The following is a 21,765-nucleotide window of genomic DNA, read 5'->3' on the forward strand; positions in this document are numbered from 1 at the left end:
CTAATGTTCAGGCCACAACGGGAAGAGAGCCTCCTCCGTTCCACACGGCTGCACCAACACTCACAGCAGCTGCGGCAACCTCTGCACATCCTCAGAAGCATAAGAGCCAACTCCTAGGGGCCGCTGTGGTCCCTTCGCCGCCCCCCTTTATAAAATATTTGAGCGCCCCCCTCCCAAAAAAAGAAGTTGATGGGCTTTGCCATTCAAATCCTGTGCGTGCCATGTGATCGATTATGTGGGTCGGGGCTTACCCCCCATATTTCATTCAAGTTGGCACCTCTGCTCAGAGGCGCTTGTTACCCCGCTTCCCACCATACGCAAGCCTAGCAGCACTCAGAATAGGTGCCGGGGCTGAGCCTTGGCCCCTGTGATGGAAGGGTGCCATTGCGGCTTGGGGAAGCGAGCCCTGAGCAGCCCGACGCTCCTCCCACCTCCGCTCCCGGCTGGGGAAAACCCTCCCGCGTCTTGGGGCTGGTTCCTTTAAGAGCCTCCCGCCAAGGACGTGCGCGATTCCGCCGCGCAGCATCCTTGAGCTTCCTGGTTAAGGCGGCCGGGTGCAGGAGAAGAAAGTTTACGGCCGGCAGGTCCCACCCTGGCGTGACCCAGGGAGTGCGCGGAAGGCTGGGCACGCCCGCCCCCTGGAGGCTGTCTGCAGCGGCGGCAGCAGCGGTGCCGAGTGGCACGATCTTTCCCCGTCGGCTCCCCGCGCGCTGCGAGCGGAGGAAGGGCGCAGCAAGCCGCGCATGGCGCTGGTGACCGTCTGTCGCTCCCCGTCGGGGAGCGGCCACTCGACACCCACCGGCAGCAAGGTGAGCTCGCACGCCGCTTCTAGCCCAGCCTCAAGCCGCCCCAAGAGAACCCCACCCTGATCCCCCGACGGGACCCACACAGCAGCGGCTCTTCTTTCAGGCACGGCTGCGATCCAGCATCCCCCTTCTGGGGCTGGCGGGGGGTGCTGTTTCGACGGCTGCGCCATCGTGTGCCCCCGTTCTCGCCACCTCTCTCTCCCATTGCAAGCCGTATGCTGAGCTGTGCAAGCGACTGCACCTTGCACCATTTTGGCCCCGAAGGATCTGGCCGTTTGTTCTCGCACCTCCCTGCAGGGGCGCTGTCGGAAGAAGGACTGGCTTGCGCGGGGTGGGGGGCGGTATTGCGCAGAGAAGGGGGCCCAAGCGCCAAAGATCAGGCAACAGATTTCCCCGTGTCTCTAGTCTCTTCTTCCCAGTAGAGGGAGCTCCCTGGGGTGAAGCAGTAGCAGGAGTGGGATAGGGAAAGAAAACGACGGTCTTCCACTATTATATGTAGGATTTCTTTACCTGCTGCATCGGGGGCTCGTGTTTCCCACCTTTGCCACTCAAGGTGGGCCAGTCTCAGCCTGAAACACGAACTCCACTTAGCTGTTCTGTCATATTTGCATTCAGTGTAAGTCACAGAGTGTCAAAAGGATGGGGTTTTTGGGGGGTTTTTTTAAGCCATCATTTGTAGGGGAAGGTCTGTAGATCCTCACGATGGCTCTGTTCTGCCTCCATCCTTCTGAATACCAGTTGCTGGAAACCTCCACTGCTGTTGTTGTCCTGCCCAGTTTGCAGGCTTTCTGCGGGCATCTGGTTTGGCCACTGAGAACAGGATGCTGGATTAAATGGGCCTTGGACCTGATCCAGCAGGCTCTTCTTATGTTCTAGACTGCATCTGCTCCGCCTGCAGGTTCGATTCCCAGAGTTTCCAGGCAGGACTGGGAATGTCCCCTGCCTGACACCCTGAAGAGGCACTGCCAGACCACGTAGAGATAATATTGAACTAGGTGGGCCAGTGGTCTAATTTGGTCTAAGGCAGCTTCCTATGTTAACACCTCTTATGGAGCAGTATTAAAATGTCCAAGCAGAAGCAACCACCTCTGTGCTGGTAGCTGTGGCTACAGAACTAAGGTTACCAGATTTTTTTCAATGAATCCAGGGACACGTTTCAACTTCAGTCAAATTCAGTGGATTTTGTCAAGGGACTGATTTGTAAATCTGAAACGGGGACATCTGGTAACCTTACTGTAAACAGTTCTGGGTTGCCTGTATGCAGGAGAGGTGTACAAAGGCATGATCTTGAGTATGTGGCATCCACAGAAAGGTATGCTGGAGGCATTTTACCAGCATCTTCCTTGGGCTGGGTGCTTGCACAACTCGTAGCCTTCCTGGGTGGGTGGGTGAGTGAGTGGAATGTGGGGTTCATATACAGTGGAATAATCTGGCTGCGTGAAGCCAGAATGTTGGAGCTTCACAGTCCCTCCTCATTGTGACTGCTGTAGAGAGCAGGGGCCAGCTGTGAAATGCCCCTTCATCTCCTTTGGCCTGAGCCTCTCTGCCCCACACAGGATGCCTTATTGTGGGATTCCTTCCCTCCCTGATCAACTCTCTCAATTCTCCATGTAAGGAAGCCTGTCAAACGCATGCCACAGTGGTCAATTGCCTTTCCTTGCTTGGGTCCCCACAGATCTGCTTTCCCCAGTCCTTACTCCTTCCCCCTTTCTTCCTCTAATCAGCTCTTGACAGCTCAGGATCCTGTGTAGGAGAACTGGGCATTAATAAGTGACTTGTCAGGGAGTTTCACAACTTGCCACTTCCTGCCGGTTCCTTGCAGATTGCAACGTCAGGGGCCCGTGGAAGGTAGCAAAAAATATCCCTTGCATAATAGCCTCAGGAAAGCAAGATTTCCCCACCCCGGAACATCAACCCTGGGATACTTCTGTGTCCCTTTGCACTGGGGTGCCTAGCGCCAGAGTTCTCACACCCCAAGCTTGGCAGTTTGCTGGGCTGATTGCGTTTCAAGCGTAATTAGATATTGTGCAAGGAGCTGGTAATTAGGAAGTGGCAGGGACAAGGTTTGTGTTTTTTTCCATGCTTAAAAATGTCACAGGAAATTGCCAACAGACTGGGAATCACATAGATAAGGTTATGCAAGAGCCTGAATTCAAGGCCGCTCCAGGAAAATATTTGCAACCATTCCAAGGAGACGGGAGTCTAGCAGTGTCCTAAAATGGAACCACACTGTGTATTTCTAAGCTGGATTCCCACCCACCCACCAGCCCTCAGCTGTGAAACTGTGACATTGTGCAGGTCTGCACAGCTTGTGATCCACCAGGGCAAGGGCAAACACAGACCACCAATCGCAGATTGTGAAACACACAAGGCTTGATAAATCTTCTAGTTTCTTGCTTATATGGGATATGGACCTACAAAAAAACATGGTGGAGAGCACCTCTCAGCCCATAGATGTGGTCCGCAGGGAACACTCAGAGGGACATAAGATGTCCAGGCTTGGTGCAGAATGCTAAGAATTAGTGTAGTAGCTAACGGCTTGAGCTGCAAAGTCCTTGGTTTGACCCTTGCCTTAGCAGGGAACTCATTTTGTAGCTTTGGAGAAGCCACTCTCTTTTGGCCTCAGCCCCACCATCTACAGTGCAGGGATAATAATACTGGTGACTAGATGATCCTCAGGGTCCCTTCCGACTCTACAATCCTATGATTGTTATTAATTTGTCACCTTTGTCTTCAGCAAGTGTTCCAGCTTCTTATATAGGCCAAGAACCAGCAGGTTTACAAAAGCATCCCTTTTATGACAGAATCCCATATTCACTGTAGAGCCAGCCCTGGTTTTCCACCTGAAGTGAAAATCAATATGGTGACCTTCTGTTCAGTTCTGAAGTGTTTTTTGTAATGACACGAAGACAAGAAATTAAAGGTAGGAAAATGGCATCCTTCTGGAATCTGTTGCCCATAGGTCCCAGATCCAGCCCTGACTTGTAGGCCCATAATGAAAGGCTAGCCACTTCAACATCTCTTTCAAATAAGGTTGAGAACCAAGCCAGCTTCTGTGAAGGGGGATGATTCTCATTCTGTGTCTAATTGTAGCATGCAACCTTAGTATTTGATTAGCTGCATGATGAGACATTTGGGGTTCTTTCTTTTACTCCCCCCCCCCATAAAAAGAGAACATCTCTAGCCCTTTTGGTGCAGAGATAAACTGGGAACCTGCCTGTGAAATTGCAGAATTCAGAAGGCTGAGCAAGGCTTCCAAGACCTTAGGCTTCAGTGCTTAGACTCGGTTCTTCTCTCTTCTGAAATAATAAAAAATGATCCAAAACAAACACCAATGCACAAAGTCAGGCTGTCGGTTGGGGCCTGTAAAATACAGAGCCCTGTATGGAAGTCCTGTTGATGTTCGGGATCAGAGTTGGCATGACAGTTCTGTGCTTGTGGCGCAGAAGGGACTGCTTGGAACAGGAACATTATGTCATGCTGGGTTTTTCCATGGCAGAGCCAACAGCGCAAACACAATTGTGAGGTGGTTTGGTTCTTCTGGTATAAAGGAATCGCTCTGAAGTTGCTATGGAAGGCGCCAGCCACCTGCCCCAGCCATGGGTGTAGCCCGCCAGAACTTGGGCCTTCTCCGCTCTTACCTTTTGCCCCACTCTTTCCAGGCACAAGTCTGTGCTTCAAAGCTCTGTGTCCAAGTGTGTTTCTTTTTTTTTTCTTTTTTGCTACGGAGCTTTCCCTCTGAAATCAGAGCAAATGTCAATTCTGGTTTTCTGCAGATTGGCATGTGCTCTGACTGAATACTAAAGAGCAGGTTTTTGCAGGGAAAGCTCTGGAGCAAAAAAAAAAAGTTGCTTGGACACGTACTTTGGAAGCACTGACTGTCCCTGGAAAAGAGCAGAGGGAAGACAAGTGTGGAGAAGCCCTTAAACCTGTGCTCGCCAGCAGTACGTTCTTTGTATGCCTTTTGTGTTGGCAAGCGTGAGCTTAAAACGTTTCAGCTGTGCATGAGGTAGATGATTTTAATAATAAATGGTAGAATATTTTATGGTTTTACAGCCTGCATTTACAATGTTTGTGCACTGCTGTATGTTATGGCTTTGTGGTCTAGACAAATAAACTTATTCATCACTTAAAAGAAAGGCAGCCTGTTATCACTCCCAAGTCCCACCAAGGTAAAAGCCTCAGTGATTTAATGGGTCAAACTGTTTTATCCCCAGGCCCATGCAGAGCTTGTCTGAGGCCTGGGTGGGAGTCCCCAGTTGGCTAGGAGGCATGACAGTGCAAGTCCGGCAGGGTTTCCCAGCCAGCTTAGCCCTCTGAGGAGTCAGTGCCATTTTTCTAGAAAAAGAGGTTCTGGAACTCTCCATGAACACCTCTTAGAATGGCAATGGTGCCCACCTGAGAGGTGCCGGGACTGAGTTCCAGAGAGTTCCGGCTGGAAAAAAAGCCCTCTGAGGGCCCCCTTCTTTGTGTGGACCTGCTTACCTCTGGAAGACCTTGGTGGCAGGGCCACCTCTACCGTTAGGCAAGATAAGATGGGCAGCATTTGCTGAGGAGTGCAGAGCAAACAGAGCTGAGTGTGCCATGCGATCTGCCTTGCAGCTCTCAAACTAGCCTGCTGCCCTCAGATCCAAGGGAGGATGCTGTCACATCTCCACTGTTCAGGTGATATTCAAGGGCCTGCCTGGTTGGCTTCTGCATATGGAATAAGGGGAGCGGCATCTTACCCCTTTGGCTCAGGAAGCAAAATGCCTTGGGACAGCCCTTGGTAGAAATGACCGTGTCTAGGAGATTGGTGCCACATGTGTGGAAGCTTAGAACATTGTTTAATCTGGAGCAGGAGATTTCTTCTTCTTTGCTCTGGATCAGAAGTGACTGATCTACCTGGAATTCCCTTGCAGGATGAAGATGTTCCTCGGAAGAGACAGCTGCAGCGACGGTAAGGAGCTAGCCTTTGTAATCCTGTCCCTTCACACATACATATAAACAAAAAGACCAGGGTCCGCCCAAACCAGCATCTGGGCTTTTTCACACAATTTATTTAAAAAATGTTTTGGATTTAGTGTGTTACTCCCAGTAGCAGGAACCCAGCACCAGAGTATCCCCCCGCCTTAAGGCATTAGGGTGGGGGGAAGTTGCACTTTGCAATTTATTTTTTAAAAGATGGTTCCAATGCTGGAGCTACATTGTGAAGAAATGCAGAAGGAAGAGAGTATAAATATTCCAAAACAGTTCAGTGGGTAGTGGCGGTGCAGGAAGGTGGAGCATTGCTTCTTCTTCTAACTTTAAAAAAACAACTAGTGCTGCACCAAGAGCCCCTGTACTAGAAAAATATAGTGTAGGAGTTCAAACAGGAAAAAATAGTTGATTTATTTTTGCCCTGTTTTTCATGAAGTATCCAAAGTGGCGTACTACAAAAGATGTCATAACAAATTAAACTGTTAAAAAAGCTACAGGTTAAAAAGACAACAGTGACCCAGAATATATTTAAATCGTGATACCATACTCTGGAATTAAAAAGCAGCAAACATTTAGGAGCATATTCTGGTGCCTTTTTAAGCTGAAGGGAGAGAGGGTGCCTGCACGGAGAAGAGTCTTCTTAGTTACTACCAAACACACATAAAAAGTGTGCCATAGCTGATTGTAATGAGCAAGGAGAAGGGGATCCTTCAGGAAATTGGTTCCAAACTGTTAAGGCAGTATAGGTCAAAAGCAAAACCTTAAACCTGGGTCAGTGGCTAAATGGCAGCTAATGCAGCTCCTTTAGGAGTGGTGTAATTTGCATGTGATAAGGCACCCCGGTGAGTTGTCTAATTGCTGCATTTTGCACCAGTTGCAGCTTGCCGGGCAAGCTAAGGGCAGCCCCCCATAAAGCACACTGCAGTAATCCAAACCCAAGGTTATCAATGCCTGAGCCACAGCAACCAACTGATGTGGGTGTTTGGTGGTGAGGAGGAGGAGAGAGTTGGGTTCCTCATTAATATCCCATGACATTTGCAAAACCAAATTGTACACCGCAGTCCCAATTGCATTGGAGGGAAGAATTACATTTCCCCAAGAGAAGTGCAATCTTGAGACAAGATTGTGTGCAGCAAAAGCATAACAACTGCATGTTTGTTGCTCTGAAAAGAGGGGGGGAAACCTTGCAAAGAAGAGTGCAGAATAGGATAAATTATCTTGCAATGGAAAATGTGCACCAAACGAATACATGGGAGGATACTGTGCATTAAATATAAATGTACAGTATACTGGAAAGATCTCTAATTCTGGTGAACTGGAAGGATCTAATTCCCTCGTCCTCTGTAATGGAACTTGCCATCTTTTCAAACACGTTTGAACTCTGCACTGAGGTGGGGCAGGGGGGTGAGGTGAACAGAGAAATAATGGCTGGGGGAACGGCTACTGCCCACTTCCCCTACTGCTCCTCCATTCTAAATCGCTTCCCCTAGATAATCTCTGCTTTTAAAAAAATGATGGGAGCACTGTTAAACACGCTAGTGTGTAGCATGTAGGGAGTGTCATAGCCTTTCTGTCTAATTTGTCAGGGGTTGGTGGTAATTTTTAGAGCACACATCTCTGTTTAAAAAGTGTGAGAAAAGCAGAGATTTGGCAGATAGTTTTAAAAATATATTTTGAAAAGGATAAGGGCACTCTTGGGGAGGGGAATGCCTTACACTTTTTTATATATAAAAGTAGGTAATAAATCAATGTTGACATTTTTTTAAAAAAGAGGTTGCAATTTCTAAAATGCTTGCTTGTATTCCAGCTGAGTATAGCTAATATTGGTTATATATCCCTTAGAGTCAATGTTTTTCAACATTTTATTTTAAAATCTGATGTGATTTTCCAATATTCTGCCACCTATTCTGCTAGCACAACCTACTTAGTTTGCCTTGATGGCTAGGCCTGCCTCTCTTGGACTACTTCAGATTTTGTGACTGTTCTGTAATTGCAAATTGCTCCCAAGCGTTCATGGGGAAGGGCCGTAGTTCAGTGGTAGAGCACCTCCTTTTATACAGAAGGTCTCAGGTTCAGTCCCAGGCGTCTCCACGTAGGGCTGGGAGAGATTCCCAGCCTGAAACTCTAGAGAGCTGCTGCTGCTGAACAGTGTAGAAAATGCTCAGTTCAATGAATCATTGTCAGGGTAAGGCAGCTTCTTGCATTCCCCCTTGGAATGAGGAAGGATTTAATGGGGCAAGCTCTCCTTCTGGAGCAAGAGGGTTTTTCTACCTATCTCCATTTCTTTCCCTTTTCAGCCACAGCTTCGTCATGGTCAAAGGAGCTGCTTTGCTCCTGCAGGAAGAAGAAAAGCTGGAGTCTGTGCAGGAAGGCCCAGCCACCCCCCTGGACCACAAGCCTAAGAGTGAGAATGTCGCAGCTGAACAACAGGAGCTGCACTTACAGCAAATGGTGGGGTTGATGCGGCCAGAAGACAGCATCCGGCTGGTGAGACTGTGAGGGCAGGGAGATACGGCAGAGTGTGGATGACAAGAGACAGGAAAGCAATTGGCCTGACCACAAAATGTGCCTCTTCGGATAAAGAGTCTGGAGCAGGCAGTTATAGAGTTCAGTGTTTTTACTGCTTTGTAAAAGAGTTTGCTTGGGGCAGGGCCTTTGCCCTTTTCCCTTCTCCTGTTCACGGTCTCCATTTCCACCCACTCAACCCTGCCAAGGCCCAACACTCAGGGCAAATTCCCTTCTCTGCCTGGCTCAGCATTGCTTACTATTGGAACAAAAAATATTCCAGCTTTCTGCTGCCAAGCCAGGCCAGTTTAAGGTTCATTCTGTTCATCAAATGATCTTATCTACCAGAGTTGACCTTCTGTAGTAACACCCACAGATTACAATTAAAGCACATGGCTTCACCCACCCCAAAGAGCCCTGTAGGTTGGTGCTGTTTACTATAGGTCTGTGACTGGTAAACTATTTGTTTATTACTTATTAAATTTCTATACCACCCCCCCATCCGAGGATCACAGAGTGATTTACAATATAAAAACACAAAAAATACATAGCACAGTAACAAACAAATACAATAACATCCTCATCACCACAGAGCATTTGTTTTATTTATTGCAGCTTCCATGGGAAGTTGTGACTATTAAGATGGTATAGCTGTGCCTTAATGGCATAAGTGCTTTCCTGCCCTCCTGTCCAGAACCACCAGCTGTACCCAGTGTGCCTTGCTGCTGTCCTACAGGCCTGGTTAGGCAAGCCGTGCCACAAGAGACAACTGTTCTGAAATGAAAGAGGGCTATTTTCTGCAGACAATATTTCAGAAAAGGGAGGTGTGTGCCCTCAGGCTCCGGCCTAGTTCTAAGAGGCAGTAAACCTGTGTCTAGACAGTATCACTTCAGGCTGTGGGTGGGATTCACATGACTGAATCCTTCCATCGTGGGATCGCGCCTGAAGCCTGAAAGGGCACAAGTTTACTGCCTCAGTGAGAACGCCTTAGTGACCCAGATTTCTCCCAGGCTAGTTCAGCTGGTCTGTGGAGTGGACACCCGACTATTAACTCCTTCCTCTTGACCTTGATCTTCACCTTTCTCCTCCTCTTAGTGCGATTCTAGAAACTGTGTTGCCTCTTGCCTGGGAGTCCTGTGATAAACTGATTCCGCTTTGCCTTCCGGCTGCAAAACTCTGTGCTGGAGAGGCCTGGCTTCTGAGAGCCTCATTGTCCATGCTTGTGGAGGCTCAGAGCAGGGCGGCAAGGGATTCCTCTCCTTGAGGAATGTGGTTTTCAGGCAGACATTCAGCCGGGAGCTGCAGTCACTTCCCCATTTATGGCCTGCGGTGCTTTTGCTCTCTTGGGCAGACAGCCAGAGCTGGCGTCTCTGCCGAGTCTGATCCCGGCTTTGGCTTTGGGGACTCTGCTGGGAGATTTCCAAAGTAGCATGTGCTGGGTTTTCTTTCTTTTCTAGAGAGTGAGTCACAACAGCCTCCAAGTACCTGTGGCAGTTCCTGAAGGCAGCGGTTCTCATGCTGCTTTCTGGTAGCTGCTGATGTTCTCGGGAGCTTAGCAGACGTGGCTCATTCGGAAGTTCAGTAGCAGCAGACAAGCTGCCCTAAAAGATAGCTTGCTCCCCACTGCGGATCTTCCCTTGCAGTGTGGAAAATGGAGATTTAAATAAATAAACGTGCATCTGTCCAGTATACTCTCAGTTCGGGCAAGTCAATACTGAGGTCTCATATGCTTGTCTAGTGGTCCACAATAACACTCCCTGCTCCCTCTCTGTGTGTGTCTTCCTAGAACATGCCCCAAACCCCTTGGCAAAACTACTGAAGATCTATGGCATTTGCCAATGTGTTAAAGTGTGCAGAAAAATATGAAAAACACTCCCATAACACTTAGGTCCAGAGGCTCTTCCCTCTGATCCTACCACACGATGCCAAACTGCATTCACTTAATCTAGGGGTGGGGGGCCTTTTTCTGAAACTCACATTCTATTTTCCTAATGATTTTGTGCTAAAAGCCTTGTATAATATGATTTTCAGTGGATGATTTAATAGCTTTGAGAACCCCAGTGCCAGGGCTCTTGGGCTCAGAGATGAAAATGTGACGCACTTATTTCTGGATAAATGTAAATGGAGTTTCTCCTCAAAACCTTTTTTCTCGTACTGAAAAGTGCACAAATGACTACTGACAAGAAACAAGGGACACTCCTTAGGCCTACTTGGATTATCCCAAGTTGCTATCTTATGTTATTTCCACGCAAGTAACAATATGATACTTAGCTATGGCACTGGTCTCAGGAATCATGGAATTTTTTTTCAGAAGTTGCTGGTGGTGCTAAACAAAGAACTATCCCTGCATCTGCCAAATGCACCACCAACAGTTGTGGTGGAATCTTACTGTCATATGTGTGGAGGTGACACACACAGGGACAGTCTTGCAAGGACTGTATGTTTGTTTCCCTCCTCCAGGCTGTGAGGCTGGAGTCGGCTCGAGCTCACCGAATCCGGTACTTGCTGGTTGTGTCAGCAGCAGAGGTGGAGAGCAAGAGTGAGATGGTGCTGCTGGGAGTTGACTTCCCTGAAGAAGGGTGAGAGGACAAGGGAAGGAGCAAGAAGATGGGGTGGGGCCCAGGCACTTCTAAGCTAGAAAGCTTCCAGCAGTCTATACTGTCCTGCCTTGTATCTTCTGCATGATGTCTTTCATCAAGGCTTGGACCAAAATGAGATACCCAATAAGGCTGCTATTCTTGACCCACTTGCCTGAGAATAGGCCCCATTTAATTATATAGGACTTTCGTTCTGAGTAGACATGACTAGGATTGTGCTGGAAGTCTCTTAGACTACAGGCTGATGCACACTACTTCCTTGAAAGTAAGCCCCATTGAACGCGGTGGATCTTACTTCTGAACAAACATGCATAGGGAACAGGCAACATTCTCTGCTTCAATAACCAAGGTTGTGTTCCAAATTACCATTAGCTGAAGGCAAGTTCCGTTGAAATTAATGGGGCATGCTTCCAAGAAAATGCACTTGGAAGAACACAACCCCTTTTCTCTCTGCATGATGTTTATTCAAAACCCTTATCGAAAGCATCTTTGCCTCAGAGTGCTTTCTTTCTGTCCTCCTCTGTCTGTGTGTATCTAAACTCCTTAATGTATTTTACTCCCTGGTCGAACTGGTTTGGCAACCCTTCACCCAGTCTTTCCTCTCCACCCCATTCCCAATGTCTGTGCTCCAGAAGAACCTTTGTTTATGTATTCAGTAAGGGCACAGGCACTCGAGCATGCCGCAGGAAGACGTCCAAATCAAGGAGCTGAATGGAAGATAGCAGTGCAGTTCGCCAAGCACCTCTGTCACAGCTCTGGAATGCTTGCTTGGCTTTGCTATCAGTGATTTTTACAATGCTGATCAAGCTATTGAAAAAGCAGGTTAAGAGGCGAGTGCAGATGGGGTGAATGGGGAAGGTTTGTAGGACAAGCACAGGGACTATAACAGGGGTCAGCAAACTTCTTCAGCGGGGGGGACCAGTCCACTGTCTCTCACACCTTGTGGGGGGCTGGACTATATTGGGTGTGTGTGAACGAATTCCTATGCCCCACAAATAACCCAGAGATGCATTTTACTTGTGTAAAAACACACTGATTCCAGGACCATCCGCAAGCTGGTTTGAGAAGGCGATTGGGCCAGATCCAGCCCCTGGGCCTTAGCTTGCCTACCCATGGACTATAATAACCCCTTCAGTAGCTACCTGATCTCTTCTCTCTTTGCCTCCCAGCTTGGCTGCCTGTACGCTGGGGATGGTGCTTCCGCTGTGGAGTGACACTCAGGTCTTCCTTGATGGCGATGGGTAAGAGACAGACCTAACCCCACCAGGCACCCACAATGCTCCATGTAATAGTAATCCTCATATAAACTTTGTGCTTTGCAAACAAACTAGGATACTCAAACAGACTGAGATAGTGAGAGGCCATTTTTTTGCTGTGTGTTTATTTTTCTCCTCGCCCAGTTTCACCAACACTGCCTGCTCTCTCATCTGACTTGAAAATGGTCTCCACAGACTACAAACCACTTACATCCTGAATAGCTACGGGAGGGTTTGGTTTTTTTTTGCTGTCTCTCCCTCCTGTATTAAGTGGAAACCAACCATTCTTTACTGCATGGTCTCTTTTTCTTAAAAAGTCTCCTTGAGAGCCTGCCCCATGCTGTGTCTCATTTTATGGTTGTTGTTGTTAATAATAGCTATGTAGCACCACTAATGTGCACAGCTTTATTTCAGTGAGTCATTCTTGTGTTTGGTTCCATGATGGAAGAGGACCAGGGTATGTGTGTTCATGTCAAACTTTTCACAGGAAAGGTATGTTTTGAAGGAAATCCAAGAAGGTCTACTTCACACAGGTTTCCTGGAGAACAGTTCTAGGCATAAGGGGCAAAAGGGGGTAAAGGGCAGAGTCATCTGAGTTAGCAGGAGAGCGTCAGGCAGTTGAAGGTGGTTGAGCTTGAGGCACAAAGGCCTTGAGTGGCCATATTTTGGGATAAAAGAGCAAAGAGATGGACCTCTGGGCCTTAATTAACCATGTTTAGGGAAGTTTTTAATGTTTGATGTTTTATTCTGTTTTTAATTTGATGAGAGCCGCCCAGATTGGCTGGGGAAACCTAGCCGGATGGGCGGGGTATAAATAAATTATGACGGTGATGATCATGATGATAACAAAATAAAAAAATTCCTTCCAGTAGCACCAGTAGCACCTTAGAGACCAGTAGCACCTTCAGATACACTGAGTGTATCTGCAGAAGTGTGCATGCACACGAAAGCTCATACCAATAACAAACTTAGTTGGTCTCTAAGGTGCTACTGGAAGGATTTTTTTAAATTTTGTTTCCACTACGGCAGATCAACACGGCTACCTACCTGTAACTAGGTGATGATGATGGAGGGCTAACTAGGGTTTATACAATGTATTTTGGGGGTTCAGGCAAAAAAAATACATAAATCCAAATTGTACCTTCCAAAGAAAAAATAGATAAATAAAAAGCAGACTCTTTGCCACCCTTCAGTGCCAATCTAAGTCTGCTGCCTGAGGCAATCCACCGCCCTGGCTAATGGTATGGCCAACTGTTCACAACCCACTGCAAGCTTAAGCCACTTAACTCTTCACTGGAGCATGCCCACAGACTTCATATTCACTGTGTCTGGCCCAGACTAGGATTTATTAAAGTCAGGGTTATGGGATTAAATCTGCCATGAATATTATGCACCGGTCGCATTTCTCAGCAGGCAACTCAAAGAGAACTCCTTTGACTAGGGCCAGCCTGGATGTCCAACAGCCAGTCCTACTGACTGTGTTCCATCTTCAGTAGTGGCTGTATTGTAGGTCATTTTCAGGTGAACAAGGTTTTAGAAAGTATTTATCCTCACACCTCCCTTGCAAAATGCGCCTATCCCACAGTGATGCAGACATAAGCACTACAATCCAGGGACACAGACCTAGGCTTTAACTGAAAACCTTCAACTTTGTAGTTAAAGCTTTAGCTTAGTGTTTCCCAAACTTGGGTCTCCAGCGGTTTTTAGACTACAGTTCCCATCGTCTCTGACCACTGGTCCTGCTAGGTAGGAATGATGGGAGTTGTAGTCCAAAAACAGCTGGCAACGCAAATTTGGGAAACACTGCTGTAGATTGCCATTCTCACAATTAGGACCTCACTGGAGCAAACAGAATATCTATCAGTGCTAAGAGCTGTTACCCATGGGTGTAGCCAGGATTTTTGGGGGGCAGCAGAACCAATGTGATTGGTCAGTTAAGTATTTCTATTGTTTTGCTTGATCTAGAGGGGAAGCTGCCCCCCTTGGCTATGCCCATGCTGTTGTCTCAGTCCCCACGCACCCCAGTCATGTTAGACAATGCATTTGCCATTTCAAAAAAATCAGAACTCCTCAAACAGGACACTGGCCAGTCAGTAAACCACAACTGCAAGCAATTAGACTTTCAGGTTTCCTTGTCCAGAAGGGAAATCAATAGCTCCCTGAAACTCCACACTAGTTTACACTGCATAGTCAGGAAAGTCACAGGAGCATTCCAACAGCTGAAGGGCAAACCCACAATACAGGCCTCATCGTAATACCGCACATAAAATACAATTGTCTGTTTAACTTCCAGAGTTACACAGATATCGCTTTGCAACTTACTTTCTGGCTCCCCGCCCCCTCCTGAGGAAAAGTAATCACAGACTAAATCAGTGGGGCCTGACAACTGGCCTGGTTTCAGTAGAGTTGTTAGAATTTTCCATATTTAACTTGTCCCCTGCAGAAAACTTTATGGTTAGAATGAGAGAAGAATAATTTATTTGCTAAGGCTGAGAATTTTTAGAAGGATTAAGCAGTGCAGATGAAGCGTACCTAAAATATTGACTTCAGCTGGCGCCATCCTTTCTAGAATGCGTAGATTAAGGTTGTTGCCATTGCACAAGGCAAGAAGCAACATCATCCTGACTTTTAGATCTCAAGAGCAGAAAAGGATCAGATTCTCTTTTTTGCTTACAAATGGAACCTGGCACCATGGAAGATCTCAAACTAGTTTCACAACCGTGCCAAGTACTGCATTGTTATTTGCCTCTTTCCGTATATCTGCATCTCAGGTGGAGCATTCCCAAGTTACCACTGCTCTCCCCTTCTCTTTCCCCAGGGGCTTCAGTGTGACGTCTGGGGGGCAGACCCGTATCTTTAAGCCAATTTCAGTCCAGACCATGTGGTAAGCAAGGTTGTCAGGTAGGGTGAAAAGCGCAAGGACATGTGTGGGAAAGGATGAATGTGGGGAACAAGGATATAGTTGCCACTCTTGCTTTTGGTAGGCTGGGAGAGGGGCATTATGGAGGAAAATGGGAAGAGAGATGTGCATTTCTCTGATGGCAGGGGTAGCCTTCAGAGGATTTTTTTAGTGCATCTCTGGATGTCTGATTGTCATCTCTGCTCTCAGGTCAGCGCTGCAAGTGCTGCACAAGGCATGCAGCGAAGCCATCTGCAACAACCATTTCCCAGGAGGCAGTGCGTTGAGCTGGACCGAGTGGTATCAGAAGGCTGTGAACTCTGAGCAGAGCTGCATTAATGAATGGCTAGCCATGTCCGACTTGGAATCTGTGCGGCCCACTTCTCCTGCAGCCTTCTCTGACCAGTCAGTGATGGCCCTTCCCCTCCTAGGGCTGGTTATAGGCTGTGAATGATGTAGTCAGCAGAGCTTCAGTGGTTCCAAGGTGGAACTTGATACCATGCAGTAGTCCAAAGCACAGACATTTCAGGTGGTCCTGCTAGCCAGTTTTAGGGACTACTGTGCAGAAAGTTCTTCTTCTGTAGGTCATGAAAGGGAAGGGTCCTTGTTTTTTGTAATAATAAGGGAGGGAGGGAGATGCTGATCAGAGCAGAAGCCCACCCCCAGTTCAGTGTACGTGGCATCACCTTTTGTGGTGCACTGGAGTGGAGTGGTTTGGGTACCAAACTAGTACTTGAGAGAGACCCAGGTTAACATTCTCACCCAGCCATTGAGTTCACAGGGTGATATTGGGTCAGTCAGCGCCTAACCTACCTCACAGCAACTTGTGAGGATAAAATTGAGGTGGGGGGGGGGAGTAATCCTTAAGGCCCCCCAGAGGAAGCTCAGGATATACATGCAATAAATGAACGAGCACATTTACAAATGCGTAAAAGCTATCTAGGGAAATGCAAAGCTTTGGCACGGTGTCAAGATTTGTAACCCTACTGCCAATGGGGGAGGGATGCTCTAGGCGTGCCATGGTGTCTGGGGCAGAGTCTGGCGAGCCAAGAGCTTTGCCGACCCTCCGTCTCTGTGCCTCAGGCCGACAGCACAGGAGATGACAGAGCGGATGATCCGGGCCAAGCTGCGTGAGGTGATGGCCACCACTGACCTGGAGAACATCACCTCCAAGGAGGTGGGATGTTGGGCCAAGGGGGTGAGGGAGGAGGGGGCGGGGGAGAGAGAATGTGAGGGAATGGAGACGTGTGTGAGGGGGTGTGTGTGAGAGAGAGAGGGTATGGGAGCAAGGTATGTAAAACAGGGACTGGGAAGGGAATGTGGGAAAGCAGGGGTATGTATAGGGGTTGGAGTGATGGGTGAGGGACAGGGAATGAGCGTGTTATTAAAAAGCAGCTAGGCTCAAAAGCGACCACAGGCACTCACCAGCTCCCTCCCTCTCTTCCTGCAGATCCGTACAGAACTGGAGCGGAGAGCTGGTCGGAGCCTGAACGACTATAAGGAGTTTATTGACAATGAAATGCTTCTCATTATGGCTCAGATGGATCGGCCCTCCAGGATTTTTGACTATCTCTACTTGGTGAGGAAGTACAGGAGAGGGATCCATGATGCCAGCAGACTGGAGCTCCAAGCCCCTAAAAATGGCAGTCCCTCCTCTCAACTTAAGAGTCCTCAAAATTCTTTCCTGGAATGGCAGGAAGATGGATGCCTTGCTGTTATTTTGAGGCCTCCAGGCTTTGCCTTCCCTTCCACCATAAGAGGAAGCAAAGCCCCCTGTAAAGCCTCTCCCTTATACTACCTACAGGGCCTTCTTGAGAGATAGCATGGGGCAGCAGACTTATATTCTTTACTTCATACAAAGTTGAAGATCACAGCAAGCAGCTAAGGCTGCAATTCTAAATGGATGGTTTGCACTGAAAAGGCTCCATCTTTGGCGGCCATCAGTCTAGCCTCAACAGGTGGTGGAACATACAGAACAGCCTTGGAAGCTGACCTAAGAAACTGGACAGGCGCTATTAAATTAGTATACCGCCCTATACCTGTAGGTCTCATGGTGGTTCACGGTTACTCCCTCACATAAAAATCACAGCCAAGCACATCAGGAAGATGACTCTCTGCTATCTTTCTACATGCTGGCAATTTTTCCTGTTGGGTGCATATTCAAAACCTCAGTTCCTTCACCTGCCCAGTCTGCAATGGTATAAGCTAGGAGGGACTCTACCACATGATTTGGATAACTGTATTCGGTTTTGAGTATTTAACGAGCAATTGCAGGATGGCTGAATGTTTGTGAACTATTTGCACTCGCCTGGGACTGAGCTCTGTGCATGGTGTTGTTCCTTTTTGTCCCAGGGATCTGAATGGAATGCAGCCAACTTTGAGGAGCTTCAAAGGAACAGGTATGTCACCAAAAGATGCTGCTCAGAGAGCAAGACTAGTACCTTCGGGAATTTCATCTGATCTGGATTCCTTGGACACTGAGATGACCATTTGCTACACCTCTCCGTGTAAACTTGCCTTCTAGTCAGAAGGGATTTCTACTATGCATTCCAACCCGACTCTGAGATACTGAGCAACTGCAGTGGGGGATGTTTAGGAAATGGGACATGGTTTAGTTAGTTGAGGCCATGCTTAAAACATGGTGAAAAAGAGCTGCTCACATTCTTGATTACTCCTTGCCTTGCCTTACAGGGTCAGCCACATCCTTAATGTCACCCGTGAGATCGACAACTTCTTTCCAGAGCACTTTACGTACATGAATGTCCGGCTCTACGATGAGGAAACCTCACAGCTGCTGCCACACTGGAAGGAAACCTACAACTTCATTTCGGCTGCCTGGTGAGAAGTGGACACCAAGATGGTAGCTGTGATTTCAGCTGCAGCACTCGTGTATTGCAAGCTAGGCTTACCAACATGGTCCCCAGCTAGTCAACGGGATTGCAGGCACAGAAATGGGCTTTTCAGTGGGAATCCAAGGGCTGAGGTAGAAGAGAAGGGCTCTTGCCACAAAAAGCCCCCACCTCCCTGAATGAAATGTCACCTGTTGTTTGAGAGGGCCTGTGATGCCAGGTAGGACTGTCAACCCATTCTCTCCTTTCACCCCAGAATATTTTGTAGGTGAGAATTTGGCACAGCCCTTGGTAATGATAATAATAATAATAATAATAATAATAATAATAATAATAATAATAATAATCCCATCAGACTAGGTTGCCCCAATACACCCCCTACTTCATTAAGAAGTACGATGCCATCAGTTCCTAGCTTTTGATCTCTGTCAGATTTGACACAGCCAGTTACTCGTTTAGAAGAGCAAGCAGCTAAATTCATCCATCTCCTCCCAGCACTCTAACCACTACACCACACTGGCTGTTGAACAACCATAATGTTTTCCAAGCAGCAATGATAGTCACTCACTTGGATTCATCATGATCACAGCAGAGTGGCCTCAGCATAATATAACTAATCTGTGCCTTGGCAAGTGTTGAGTTAGGCCAGGAAGCTGGGGTATCCTACTCTTGGGTGAGGGTACAGCAACTGGATGCTGAATTTCATGACTGTCCTGGGTGATGCTGTAGCCCTGCTTATAGCAAATATTCATTCCCCACAGGGCACAAGGCTCTCGGGTGTTGGTGCACTGCAAGATGGGCGTGAGCCGCTCTGGCTCCACAGTGATTGCATATGCCATGAAGGAGTACGGGTGGTCACTTGAGCAGGCCCTTTCCCATGTACGGGAACGACGCCCAATTGTCCACCCCAATCCAGGATTCATGAGACAGCTGGAGCTTTACCAGGGCATTCTGGACGCAAGGTAAATCCAAGGGGAGGGAGAGCAGGTCTGGTCACTGTGTATGTACGTGGGTAGGGCAAGGGAGACTGATGGGAGCTGCAGCTGACCAGCCTGATCAGACCACAGCAGAAGGCTTTGTTGTTATTGTCCAAGGGCCAAACTACATGTTACATGCAACAGCATAATGATCCTCTTAGACTGGAAAATCTACTTTCTGTGGGGCTATTGGGATCAGAGAAGATCTCCCCTTCCTGGGATTCTAAGCACCTGTGTGCAAAGGCAAACAGGAAGGATTCTGTGTGGAAAAAAATGATGGGGGTGCCAAAGAATGGCAAGGAAAAGATCCGGCATCCCTGCCAACTGCTCCATTTCCAATTTCCACTCCAAAGCACTTCTTCTAGTTAAAAAGGGCTGTTTCGTACAGTGGTACCTCGGGTTAAGTAATTAATTTGTTCCAGAGGTTAGTACTTAACCTGAAACTGTTCTTAACATGAAGCACCACTTTAGCTAATGGGGCCTCCCGCTGCTGCCGCACTGCCAGAGCACGATTTCTGTTCTCATCCTGAAGCAAAGTTCTTAACCTGAAGCACTATTTCTGGGTTAGCGGAGTCTGTAACCTGAAGCGTATGTAACCTGAAGCGTGTGTAACCCAAGGTACCACTGTATTGTTATGCACACGATATTTAATCTTAAACAGGGAGGCACTGATAGCAAAATTGTCCCACACTAATAGTGCAGCAAAAATTAAATAGACATTGTGATTATCTTTAATATGTATAATTAATGCTTCTCACTGTAACTGACCGGATTCAAAGTCCATTCTTTATTTGGCTCTTTATTTAGCATTCCTTGCTGAATAACCTCTTACATTGTTCACCTCATGTTACTGTGCAGCCGACACAGCAGCCTATGGGAACAAAAGGCAGGAGATGCCCACTCAGAAGGTTCTCCAGATATAAGTGATGCCAGCAGTGATCCTTCAGGAAGCCCATACTACGAGACTTTAAGCTCAGAAGAAGAACCAGAGGAGCCAGTGACAACCCCCCAGTATTGCTTTCGTCCTTTGCGGGAACCTCCTGAAGAACCTCACCATCCTGTGGACCCTCCTGATAGTCCCAGGCTCAGTCTTCAGGCGACAGAAGAACCTGGGGCATCAGATGACTCTGGAGCTGAGGAAGTGCGAAGACACCTGGCTACAATGAGAGTGCCAGAGAAGCCAGCCACACTCAGACGGGAACGCATCAATCTCTATGCTGTCATGCGCAGCATCAGTGAAATGGACAGCCCAGAACGCCACATCTCTGTACCAGAGTGTGCTGCTGAGGAAGAGGTAAGAGGGTCATGTAAGGGCATGCTTCCAGAGAGAGGCAAGTGGAAAGAGTAAGGGAACTTATAATGGAGCCTCAAGGCATACAAGGGAAACAAAAATGGCAATGCATAAATCAATGGATCTGAAACCTCAGCTAATGCGAAGATGAATGGTAGAGGCAGGATGAAGAAAAATCCTTTGTAATTGCTGGCCCTCATTCAATCTACCTCTTCTTCCTCCAACAGGTATTTCTTCATGATGAAAAGAAGAAGACTGTGACCTTTGAGCCATTTCCCCAAAAGGAAGAGAATTCAGGGTCAGGAACAGACTCTACAGCAAAGGTGCCACTGCCAGAGGAAGAGGAGGCTCAGGGTCGCAGGGCCAGGCGACGTGGGCGGAGGGCTCACCGGGGACGTCGCCATGTCTGCAAGCAGCTTTCATACTACCCGGCACCAGGCAGGGTGCGCAAAGTTGTCCAGCGCATGGAGGGCCCTGTCCCATTTGGCCGCAGGCCCGCCTTACAACACCGGCTCTCTGTGGCTCAGCTGGCTGATGCTGCCCTGGTGGTGAGCCGGGCCAAGGAGTTTGAGGGACACACAGATCCCGAAGGACCAGACAAGCTCCGGTCCCCTTCTCCTCAGGAATCCAAACCTGAGGAAAGCACTGCCCTCTGTTCTTCCTTGCCCTGCTCCCGGTCTCGGCGGATGGTTCGCCAGGCCAGCGTAGACATGGACCCCAACTCAGGGTGAAACCCTTGCTGTGGCATTTCCCCCTTTCTTCTGTTCATAAGTGGAGTGATAAATGGAGCCCTGAAGGCCAAACAGGTTCACTTCCTATTGTTGGGGGCTTCTTTCCTCTGCCTGAAGCACTGTTGGCAGCTGGTGTGGGAAGTGGCAATTTAAAGCTGCCTGGGAGAAGGGCAGGAAAGAGGAGGAAGGGAGACCATCCCTTTAAGAGACTATAGTGCTTCACAGGCTCTCCATCTCTTTCCATAGCTATGGAACTGCACTGGGGGGCAACCAGCGCTCTTGTGGGGCTCTGTCCAACCACTTATTTCAGACTTCTAAATGGCCTTGAAGACTGCACAGCTCCAAGATTTATACTGCAGGGCACTTCTGCTTCTTCCTTCAACTCACTTTTGATAACACTACCCTTTGTTAAAGCCGCAGGGGTCCCTGTGGCCTCCCAAGATGTCACTGGGCTCTTAACTATCTCCAGCCCTGCCGGCATGGTGAATGGTCAGAGATGATGAGAGTAGTGGTCCAGCACACGAGGAGGGCTCTGGGCTCCCCACATCCCTGCTTTATGAGGTGGGGCCAGGGAAGTAGTATCTCACTGTGATCCTAACCGGGGAAGAAATGCCCCCTGTTTACTTTTGCACACACATACACAACCACTGTGCCATTGCCAGCTTCACTCTGCTTGGGAATAAAAGAGTTTGGTTAACTTTCCACTTGCTGGAACTCTGGTCTTGTCCTTTTCTTTGAAATGTGTGTCCTAATGCTTGGGACCTAATCTGTGACCACAAACTCGCCTACCTGAGGGAGGGAAACGGGAGACAGTTTTTCCTCTGGCTAGGCTACTCAGTATCCACACAGCTGTGGGGCTCTGTTAAAGACAGTGTGGCCGCATGGTAATAGCTGG

At 48.1% G+C, this 21,765-nt stretch overlaps 1 protein-coding gene across 1 annotated transcript; it reads left to right on the forward strand.

The window, feature by feature from the left end:
• Positions 1–485: 485 nt before the first annotated feature.
• On the forward strand, positions 486–21,584 carry SSH3 (slingshot protein phosphatase 3). The gene is made up of 14 exons (XM_079971450.1): positions 486–809; positions 5,708–5,745; positions 8,063–8,252; positions 10,731–10,849; positions 12,037–12,108; positions 14,942–15,007; positions 15,233–15,427; positions 16,106–16,199; positions 16,473–16,601; positions 17,375–17,421; positions 17,714–17,860; positions 18,633–18,833; positions 19,707–20,142; positions 20,367–21,584. The coding sequence occupies exons 1-14, from the start codon at positions 744–746 to the stop codon at positions 20,868–20,870; spliced, it is 2,304 nt and encodes a 767-aa protein (XP_079827576.1). The 5' UTR covers positions 486–743; the 3' UTR covers positions 20,871–21,584.
• The last annotated feature ends 181 nt before the right edge of the window (positions 21,585–21,765 follow it).

Source organism: Podarcis cretensis (assembly GCF_951804945.1).
Source record: "Podarcis cretensis genome assembly, chromosome: 1".
NCBI lineage: Eukaryota > Metazoa > Chordata > Lepidosauria > Squamata > Lacertidae > Podarcis > Podarcis cretensis.